Genomic DNA, 11,673 nt, shown 5'->3' on the forward strand with positions numbered 1-11,673 from the left:
ATGACCGAGCTAAGATCCTATGGGACTTCCAGATACAGACGGACAAAATGGTGGTGGCTAACCAACCGGACATAGTGGTGGTAGACAAACAGAAGAAGACGGCCGTAGTGATCGATGTAGCGGTTCCGAATGACAGCAATATCAGGAAGAAGGAACACGAGAAGCTGGAGAAATACCAAGGGCTCAGAGAAGAGCTCGAGAGGATGTGGAGGGTGAAGGTAACGGTGGTCCCCGTGGTAATCGGAGCACTAGGTGCGGTGACTCCCAAGCTAGGCGAGTGGCTCCAGCAGATCCCAGAAAACAACATCTGTCCAGAAGAGCGCAGTCCTAGGAACTGCAAAGACATTGCACAGGACCCTCAGGCTCCCAGGCCTCTGGTAGAGGACCCAAGGTTGAAGGATAAAGACTGTCCACAGGACAAGTGTGGAATTAGTAAATATGCAGAGAATGCAGAGAAAACAGAAGACTTTATTTTCCATCAGTACCTGGTTCCACAGCGGTTTATCATCGTATCTGTGAAACAGAAACATTTAAGGACTGTGAAATAAAATTTATAGCGGCTGTACATTCCAGGCATTCCTTAGCTATGTAGATATTATAACAATATTTTCAGATTAATCTGTCAGTCTGCCCCAGGGCAGCTGTGGCTACAACAGTAGCTTGCCTCCACCAGTGTGTGAATGCGAGAGTGAATGAATAGTGGCACTGTAAAGTGCTTTGGGTGCCTTGAAAAGTGCTATATAAATCCAATCCATTATTATTATCTTACTTATAATGAGGTTATATTTACTGTCCAGCTCACCTTCTGTTTCTCCTTCACCTCAGCTACAATCTGTGTCTGTCCGATCTTAGCACTGAAATGACAGACAGCAGCATCTCCAGGCAGAGGGAAGACAAAAACAGCCTCTGATGGTTTGTCCTCCTTATTCTCGTAGTTCAGGGTGGAGACCACTGTAGCCACATGGTCCCTCACCTTCAGCTCCACCTCAATGCTCTTCAGAGGAACTGACATTCAAACTGAATTACCAAAAAACCATAAATCAGAGATGTTTTGAAAATGGTTGTTTGTTTCTTCTTTTTACATTTCAGCAAAAGAAACTTGTTAACCAAGTTGATATTTAAACATGGTTCTGTCCAACAAAGTGTCAACTTAAAACAAAAAAAAGAAGAAAAAGTGTAATTTTGTTAATATTTATATTTAACTTATCCAGTCTATTTTTTAAATAACTTTCTTATTATTTAGTTTTTTTGTAGGAACTGTACTTGCAAAACATAAACGTGCAGATCATGTCTATATTGGGTCCGTCAGTTCATTACCAATTCTGGACATCTATGCAACATCCAAACTAGGCCCACAATCTGGATATCCAACAATGACCCAAGTTAGACGTTAATATGACTTTCAACATTTTAACTTTGGACTAGCTAATTTTTCTGGACATCGCATGGACGTCTATGAGAGGTGCAGGAAATTTACATGATTGATAAATGTAATATTTTTTTGTTTAGAAATATCAAGCTCGTTGTTATGAACATGATACATATGAATACAAACTATTCATAAGAAAACAAAATTTATTAGCCTATGTATTTGTTCAGTACATGTGGGGTTTTGGGGGGGATTTTTTTTAACTGGTTATTTATTTCATTATATGTCCTCCACCTTCTGAAAACATGTTACTAAAGAGCCTACAGAAGCAGTATAAAAATGATATCTAAATTAATATAAATTTGATGTTGAAAGAACAGCCACAACAACCACATGTAGGCTGCTCGTACGCGTATTTGTACTATTATCCCCAGTTTTTATTTTTATTTATTTATTTATTTATTTACAATTATCCTCTCTATCACAAAAGTATGTGAAGCAAAATATTACATGCCAAGCAGCGAGTCTTTACAATTAAGGATTAAATAAATGACAATGGTAATTTATTTAATGACCGATTGTCATTTATTTAATGAACTTACGTTCATTTTGAAAAACGTTCATTTAGAAAAACGTTCATTTAGAAAAACGTAAGTCTCTTTGTATCAGTACCTGGTTCCTTTTGGAGATTTAACAGACCAGAGTAGTTCATCCTCGTACCTGTGAACCAAGAATATTTGAGGACTTGTATTAAAAATAAATGTATCCTTTTATCCATTATCGGGTCCTGAGGGCAGCAGCCTAAGCAGAGAAGCCCAGAAATCCACCAAGGCAACGCGTTAGCACCATGCAGCCCCACCGCGCTAACGGAGATTTGCCACCTTAATGAGGTTATGGCGTCAATGTCATTTTAATGAGATTAACGCTGACAGCACTATTTGAAACATTTGAATAGAAAAGGCTAAATATTTCTTGAGCTTTCAGTCAGCTTTTTACTTACTCCAGCTCCTTGCACGTCTTGCTGCAGAGTAGGTATTGATAACCATAACAGGAAAAAAGGAAAGAGGAAATAGGTTAGTATGAGGTTAAGGCATTACAGGAAATATCAAATGCGGTTATTATAGTGATTCGCTAAATACTACCAATAGTACTATTTATAAAAAAAACTCCTTTAAACTTCTTTAATCGCTGCTTTAGGAGACAGTCTATGTTTATTACAGTCTGGGTTTTTTTTTACATTTAATGTTTCAAATAAGTTAAAACAAAAATTAGATGGTTTTGTTTACATTTATTTTTAGAAATGCATAAATATGAAGCTTTTACTTACATACACGCCATGGACGATCACTCTCCATTTCAACTACATGAAGTCCAGATGAGAAACGTGAAGTCAGCAATTTTACAAAAAGCAGTTAAAAAGAACAAATAAAGACTTTTTCGCAATATTTTTGAAAAAAATATATAAATACTTTAAATACCATTTAAAACTTCTAATTTGTTTGTTAAGTCTGGTTGTTACGTCATTTCACAAACTGTCTGCTATATCTGCCAGTAAAGTTTCTGCCAGTAAACTCACAGGGTGTTGCAATATTTCTCAGCAGAAAACGTCCTTGAATTGTGTCTCCGTTGTCTTTGTTGACAGGAATGAAGGCGGTGAAAGAGCTGCTCACTCCTGACTGGACACTGAGCTGCACCAGCGTCTCCTTCACTCCTCCATCTTCATGTTCTTTGTGCTCTCTCTCCTCTATCTCCAGGGAGCGAATCAGAGTCCGAGCACCCAACCTGTGGACTGTTAGTCGGCAGACAAGAAGGAAAACAGCTACAGTTGTAATGTTTATCATTTTACTACATTCATTTATTAGTGTCTGTTTTATACCATTGTATCCTCTTTAGTTTCATACATAAATAGAGTCTAATCCACCATCACATTAATAAAACGTTTGGAGGTAAATGCTACCTACAAGGGGTCTAAATTCAACAGACAAGTGAACACCTGGTGTAGATTTCTTTCAAACTTGCCATTTACGTGAAAAGGGAAAGACTATATCTGAGTCGAGGAGGGGGCCTGAGGGTACATCTTTCGCCATCTTGCAATGCTGTGATTGCAGCCATTTCCCAAATCTCTGTGAATGGTACTAATGGCGACTGATCAGCGGTCTTTGATCAATAAGCTTTGATCAGTGGTTGTTGATCAATGGTCATGAGAATTTGCATATTAATGATCAAGGAACTGACCTCCCAGCCCTTCACTGGTGCTAGTTTCAGTCATTATAAAAATGTACTGTTCATAAGGTTGGGGAAACATGCAGTCAGCTGAGACTGAAGAAGTCCCTTTGATGAGTGACAAAACGTTTCTCTCACTGAAAACGTTACGTCCAGATGAACAGACTCAAACTCTGGGGATTAACTTGCCATTAATTTTGTAATCAAAGTTAGGGCTGTTATCGGGGCGGAGGCCCTGGTGTTTTTTTACAGGAAGACTTGACCATAACACTCACGTGGGCAATGACAGAGAGACCTGAAGCATTGTGATTGGGAGGACCAGCCTGCCTTATCTGAACCTGAGTAGTGTTTTGTTATCAGACTTTGTCCATAATGACCACCATGTTTTAACATGAGAATGGCAATAAGTGCATGTGTCACCCGGACATCCTAGGTTTTCAGTTGATGATCAATTTTGTAATCTCATCATCGGATCTGCAGCCATATATTCTGGACACTTGCGTAAAGAGATGATCTGAACTGACAGCTCACTATCCAACTCACCAACTGGTGGTGGAAGAAAATAAATGGAAGAATAGATGGAACAGAAATATAAATTCCTATTTCTTTCAAAATAATAGTCCAACCCAATCTATATATGGATACAGACATACAGTACAATATATGGATGTGTTTATGAACTTTAATTATTCAACTTCAGGTCTTAAAGTTTTAAACACATTGTGCACATTGGTATTTTTTTAATAAAATTAATATGAGCTACATTCCTACCTGATGATTTCCTCTTTAGGCACTCATAATCAAACACAACAATACAAACGGTTTAAGAGCGTTACATTCCTCTTCCATTTACAGAAAGAAAGAAGTAGTAAATATTCTACTAAAACAGGGTCCTAAAAAAGAATCTGCTTTGATGACAGTTTTATTGTACTTTCAAACAGAGTGTCATCTACAGCAAATCTATAGCAAACCTCCCCCGTTTACCCACACCTATATATTTGCACAGAGAGATCGAGGTTCCCTGTTACATTTACTGAGATCAGCAGCAGACATTCTGTGTTTACGACTCAATAAAATGACATTAAATGACACTTTAATGTGTTTTACAGCATTGCAGACAGTTTCTAACTGTCAATGTTACAGTGAATAATGGTCAGATTAGGGTTGATCTTTAAACACAGGAGTGTAACTGCTCCTCTCTATCAACCTATTACAACTGATGCCGCAGCACTTTCAAAACCAACAAACCACAGACATAACATTTCTTCAGCGATGGCCTTCATAGCTGCAGGATATCACAGACAGCACCCCCATGCATAACTGCAAGTCAACAGTTTGAAACAACAAGCTGCAGAGTTTACCTTTGCAGAGAATTCTGACTGTCAATGATTAGGGTTGATCTTTAAACACAGGAGTGTAACTGCTGTGTTTTCTTACTCATCAGCAGAGATAAATATAATTTTTACAGCATTACGGCGTAAAATACTTTACAATGATAAATATACTGTAGGATAAATGGAAGATTCTGTCAGTTCCTTCAGAAATGCCTCTTATAGCTGCAGGATGTCACAGATAGCAGACTGCAAACTATTTTTTTCTTTTTCTTTTAATTTTTTAATTAAAATAATTTAATTATTCCTGTGTTTTGTGAATCATGAAGTTTGAGCTAAGGGAAACATGAACCAGTTGGTTGATGGTGGCTAAAGCTGGAATATTAAATCAGTAAATGCTGTCATCAGAATGTAAAATGTAAAAACCATAAAAACGAGGTAAAGAGTAAAATGAGTACTTGGTTAAGCCAGCTTTTAAAAGACGTCAGCGATATGTGCACTTTGTGCATCTTAAATAAAATTACCTAAACTGCAGTCACTCAGTCAGCAAACCACAAACAGTCAAAACACCTGTGACTTCACTTCACTCAGGAGCCTGACCACATGTGTGTGAATGTTTCAGTCTAATGTTTATTGTGAGAAATGAGTCACTTGTTTAGTGTGAAAGAAATATCTGCAGAAAAATAAAGTGCATGATGTCAGTTTCATTTTATCATAAAGTGTTAGATGAGATCAGGCTGCAAGTTCAGGCGTTGCTGAAAGGAAAGAGAACCAAGATAAGCTGGACGAATCAAACAATGACTGCACCTGTGCTGGAAGTGAGATTCTTCTGTCTTTTGTTTATATCTTATTTATAATCAGTACTAGCACACATTGGTATTTTGTAATTGGCAAACTAAATTTTACTAAATAGTGTAGCCTTTCTCACAGTGCTGTCATTATTAGACTGTTTTACCCAGTGTCCTCTGCAGGTCTGAGACTGAAGTGCAGCTGGTTCTCAGAGGGATGACCTGCCATGCTGTACTTCACCGTCACACAGCCCTCTGCTGCCTCTGAGCTCTGACACAGAATCACAGGGTCAGAAGTCACGTTAATTACTGTCATCAAATACCTAAACAACAAAACGAGAAGGTGCTGCTCTTACCTGTCCAGTGAGCTGGGCATAAATCAGTGACCTCTGACCCTTGAAAAGTATTGTGATTGGTGGAGAGAGGACAGTGACAGACCCTTCCTTTGGTAAATCCCATATGACTGTGACAATAGGGTGCAGAGCAAATCGCAGCGACTGCATCACCTGAAAAATAATGAAAATCTCTCCAAATATACACAAACAGCTGGAACGCACATTTTACTCACTGCAGGTCTGATCACAAATATGGATCTGCTGCTGCTGCAATGTTTAATGTGACTTTTAATTGTGTTTCATGTCTTACTTTTGCTTGCATCCTGTCAGTCCCTGTGATGAACTGAGCGTGACCTCCTCCTTCGTTGGCCATCCCATTGATGAGAGCAGAGCTGGCCCCTTCCCCAATCCCAAAAGAGAAACACCTGCAATACAACAGTTTTCTTTGAGTACATAGAGGACATTTTGGACATTCTGGGAATTGTGTAGATATAGTTGTGTTTTTGTGGTTTCACCTGTGAGAATCTGAGTTCTTCTTTACCAGATCTATCACTTCTTTGGTGTCCCACACCTCTCCATCAGTAAAGACAAACAGCTAGACAGGAGAGTTGGCACATAACATTACATCCAGAAACACACAGCTTGTTCTAAGAGCTGAGTTAGGTTTCAGAAGCACAAATGTTTGTATTGTAATGTGCAAAGAACAATGCACAGTTAGTACCTGCAACAAAAACGAAACAACAAAATACAGGCAGTTGCCAGTCCTCTTAGCCTCCTAGTAGATAGTGCCTGTACTACATGATAGGTGAAATAGGCCATAAAGATGTGCAAATCTTAAGTATTTTTCTTAAAACCTGACCTCTGACCTCCATCTTGAAGTTGAGGTCACTGAGATTCAAACGTGTCTGATATGTTTAGTAGATGCAACTATGGTACAAATTGCAAAATCCACCATCAACTCGTTCTTGGAACATTTGTGTTTGATGTAAGTTTTACTCATGTTGTAGAAATTATGTCTGTTTATACAGTCCTGTTATGGAGATGTAAAGAAAGACATGTGCAATGACATAAGTAATTACATTCCAAGGCAAATGGTTGTTTTAACTTCCTAGGACTTGGCATCCACATATGTGGACATGACATTTTGGGTTGTCTAGACCACTCCTGGCCGCCACCCGACACACAATGCACCCGACCCCTATGGCGCCTCCTGCGGGTGGTGGGCCTGCGGGAGGATGGGCCCATGTCTCCTCTTCGGGCTGTGCCCGGCCGGGCCCCATGGACTAAGGCCCGGCCACCAGGCGCTCGCCCTCGAGCACCCTCCCCGGGCCTGGCTCCAGGGCGGGGCCCGGTAACCCTATCCCGGGCAGGGTAAACTGTTCCCTCGATGTCCTTTTCATAAGGGTCTTCTGAATCACTTTTTGTCTGGTCCCTCACCCAGGACCAATTTGCCATGGGAGACCCTACCAGGGGGCAAAAGCCCCCAGACAACATAGCCCCCGGGATCCCTGGGACACACAAACCCCTCCACCACGATAAGGTAGCGATTCAAGGAGGAGGTATTCGGCCATCCGGGAGGGGCTCAGAGTAGAGCCGCTGCTGCTCCACATCGAAAGGAGTCAGCTGAGGTGGTTCGGGCATCTGACAAGGATGCCCCCTGGGCGCCTCCTGGGTGAGGTGTTCCAGGCATGTCCCACCGGGAGGAGGCCCCGGGGAAGACCCAGGACACGCTGGAGAGATTATATCTCTCGGCTGGCCTGGGAACGCCTTGGTATTCCCCCGGATAAGCTGGAGGAGGTGGCTGGGGAGAGGGAGGTCTGGGCCTCTTTGCTTAGGCTGCTGCCCCCGTGACCCGGCCTCGGATAAGCGGTTGAAGATGGATGGATGGATGGATGGATAGACCACAATACACAATTTTGCTCTACAAGGGCCTGATACCACTTACGAGGCCATACTGCCAAAACTGCCAAAACGAATGTCCTTGTATGTGACTATCAGGCTCTTGTAGAGCAAAATCAGGTAAAAAGATATTTCTTTGTTTTTAAATTCATCAGTTTTTACATCCAATCAGCCCAAATAATAAAGAGAAATTAAAAATGCATGCCATGAAAGAGCTCGGGTCTTAGGAGGTTAAGGTAAGAGTTAGGCAAGCAGTAAGGTTATGATTACAAGAAGTCCCCAGAAAATTAATTAGAGCCACTGTGCATGTTACCTGTCTAGGGTGACTGGGAATGCAAGGCTGGTTGTAAATATGTTTGAGGGGCTCCAGCATCCCTGATCCTCCCAAATCAGCCTCCATGTGATCAACATTCTTCAGCGCCTCCTGCATGGTCTCTTGGCTATACTCCACACTCTTACTGCCCTCACATAAATATCAGTACACAATTACATGCACTTCATACCAAAAACAGAAAGTCTTTTGTTGGGCTGACTGATACGAGGGAGAGACTCACGGGAAGATGTGTTCATAACTGGACCCAAAACTGTAAATGTTGAAATAGCAGCCCATTGGTAAGTTCTTTAACAGGAGCAGCAGAGCGGAGAGGGACACTATTAAAGATGTTATGACTGTAATAACGTATTAAGGATACCCAGGCAGAGCTCATATGAGTTTCCTCCTGCTCACTCTTACTGATAGCATAGTCCATACTTCCAGATCGATCCATTAAGAACACAAACTCTCCACAAGAAGTCCCTGAAGACATCACAGACTGGGGGAACTCAGGGTACAAACTCACCATCACCACTGGATCACCCATCAGAGTGCCTGAAAAATGAAAGGGACAGAAAAATGACGCAAAGCAGTTTTTACTGTTTATTCCAACAAATTGCAGCAAACAACTTCACTCATTTTCACTCACCCGGCTCAGCAGAGGCCTGTCCTGCCTCCACCACAGCAGTGGGCTGGTGAGCATCTTTGTAATAAATCAGCAGTTCAACATCTCTGTCAAACTTGTGTCCTGCAGCCAGTTTGACCTGCACACCACAAACACATTCATATTTAGTTCTCAGTTATAAGTAACAACCACACACAGCAGAAATATTAGCACTCTACCTACCGTGGCCTGGGTTTGATCAGTGTTGAGGTCCTGGAGAGGGTCCAGGGAACAGTTGGACTCTACTTTAGAGATTGGACGAGGAGAGGACACTCGGGCAGAGAAAGGCAGAGTGTAGGGCACCCAAGAGGCTGGAACATAAACCACCTCGAAAGATTTACATTTCTTACCTGTAAACAAATGTGACTGATTAGAAGTAAACCTTTTTTTTTTTTTTTTTTTTTTTTTTTTACAGCTGTAACTTCAGCAGAAAGAGAACTGCAGGTATGATGAGGGTCAGTCAAATGTTTTCTTTCAATATTCTTAAAGGACAGCACCAGTACAGAATGGCATGTCCATCCTCCAATCACTTTATAAATTCCATATTTCAAACAAAAGATTGGCAGTCATGTGATTCCGAAGAGAGTTAATTCAGGTTAACACTAAGATATATTCTCAGTTATAAGCAGAATATGTATAACAGAATAGAAAAGTGATCCAGGTCGAGAAAATGAAAAATATGCTCATCTGTAACCAAAATTTATGTAGAAACTCCTTCATTGAGGTATTCATGTTTAAACTTTTCACCTGAAAGGCAAAAAAACCCCCCAAAAAACATGTGCCTGGAAGTGGGTTGACAGAGCATTTCATACATTTAAACAATTTACAATAATTTTATAAGATTCATTATATATATTCCAACTTTATATCATAAACATTTCAGCTAAATCTGTTTTGACAGAATTTTTTCTTTTAGCCAGTACATGTTTATATTTGTCCAAGAGTATAGATTCTGATTTGTTTTGATAGTAAGAAAGACCAGTATACACATATACTGGCTTTTATTTTTAAACATCTTTTAGATATTTATGTTCAGAGATCTTGATGCATTCTCAGTCATCCAGGTAAGTAAATCTCCAAAGGTTGATTCTGTTCATCTGGACGTAGCGTTTTCAGTGGGAGAAACGTTTCGTCACTCATCAAAGTGACTTCTTCAGACTTCAGCTGTTGATCAGTGGTCATGAGAATTTGCATAATCATGATGAAGGAACTGTTGAGCTAGTTAATAGGTATGCCCTCGTTGTCATCTGTTGTGATTTTATTTTGAAAGGATGCTTCCTGTTATGCTGCAGAGTGCACGTGAGAGTTCAATAATAAAAACTAAGTGTTGTTCCGGTGAAAAGCCGATGCCCCACGTGTGATTATTCCTCCGTCTAGACAATATAAGTATCTTCAATATTCATGCAGATTCCGCTGGAAGACCCGTCTCTGCTAACAGGAACTGACCTCCCAGCCCATTGTTCCTTCAGTGGTGCTGGTTTCAGTCATTATGCAAATGTACTGTCAATAAGGTTGGGGAAACCTGCAGTCAGGTGAGACTGAAGAAGTCACTTTGATGAGTGATGAAACGTTTCTCTCGCTGAAAACGCTACAACCAGATGAACAGAATCAACCTTCATGTTCAAACATTGCTGCAGTTTCAATGTATGAAAAAAATACCATTTAAGTAGGTGCACGAGTCATTTTTCAAAAATATGTATGTTGAAAAGTATTTTAGTTATAAAACAAAATTTTGACTGCAATAATTATAGCTGCTCAAATTTTGTATCATAAAAATTTTATTCAAATCAGTGACAATCAAGCAGAAAAGATTCTACAAATTGCCCAATTTGAGATGGAATGACTTACAGTAGTTATTTTTCGGTTAACATGTAAATAATTCCATGTAATATCTTACTTATTTCCACATATGTAGTTATGAAACCTTTTACATGTTTGAATTTGAGGGTTTCTGCTAGTGTCAAGTGTTTTTCGTACCCCGATATTTGAGGTTGTTGTTAAGACTGCTTTCATCCTTCATGGATTTTTGAGTTGAATCATAACTTTGACTGTGTTAACTATATAAGACACTTTCTTTAATGTTTATTCTGGAAGTTACATTTAATTTAAACAGACTTTCATTTGACTATTCAATAGTAATATTATTCAAACTGAATTAACATGAAAGACTAGATTTTTGTAGTTCTGAGTTTTTATACTTTAATTTTTCATTTTTTTTAAAGAACTACACAAAGACAAACACGAAATGTATGACATTGCAGACTGTATTTCTGCTATTTGTCCCTCTTTTCAAATACTGTTTTTAATTAGATATTATCTCTATCACAAACAATATGTGAAGCAAGATATTATGTGCCATTATAACCAGTAACCAGTTACATTAAAATATTACAAAATCCAAACGTGGTCAGAGAGAAAACAGAAGTCTCTTTGAATCAGCTCCTCGTTCCTTTTGGAGAGTTAGCGGACTGGAGAAGTTCATCTTTGTACCTATGAACCAAGAACATTATTTTAATGCTAATAGGAACATCTTAATAGTTAGTTAAATTTTAATTGCATTATTAATTTGATTACTTATGCACAGTTTTCCAGTCATACAGTTTTTTTTTTTATAGTGAGGTGTTTTCATTTTGTTTTCTTGTTTCTTTTCCTAAGGGAATGGTTTGAAAATCACTTGTCAGCATTGTCAGCTAACAGTGAATACTCTTGGTATTATAGTAGATATTTAGTTAGGCTTAAGATCTCTGTGTT

At 39.5% G+C, this 11,673-nt stretch overlaps 1 protein-coding gene across 1 annotated transcript; it reads right to left on the reverse strand.

Annotated features, from left to right (window-relative positions):
* Window positions 1-358: 358 nt before the first annotated feature.
* Window positions 359-10,942, reverse strand: LOC308401577 (von Willebrand factor A domain-containing protein 5A-like; the record flags this gene model as incomplete). Its single annotated transcript, XM_080889851.1, has 13 exons — window positions 359-406; window positions 803-1,005; window positions 2,946-3,151; window positions 5,879-5,982; window positions 6,068-6,217; window positions 6,357-6,471; window positions 6,562-6,641; window positions 8,259-8,403; window positions 8,500-8,596; window positions 8,673-8,813; window positions 8,908-9,022; window positions 9,106-9,272; window positions 10,900-10,942. 13 exons carry the CDS (start codon window positions 10,940-10,942, stop codon window positions 359-361), a joined length of 1,614 nt encoding a protein of 537 aa, XP_080745977.1.
* Window positions 10,943-11,673: the final 731 nt, after the last annotated feature.

This window comes from Rhamphochromis sp. 'chilingali' (assembly GCF_963969265.1).
Source record: "Rhamphochromis sp. 'chilingali' genome assembly, chromosome: 8".
In the NCBI taxonomy this organism is placed as follows: Eukaryota; Metazoa; Chordata; class Actinopteri; order Cichliformes; family Cichlidae; genus Rhamphochromis; species Rhamphochromis sp. 'chilingali'.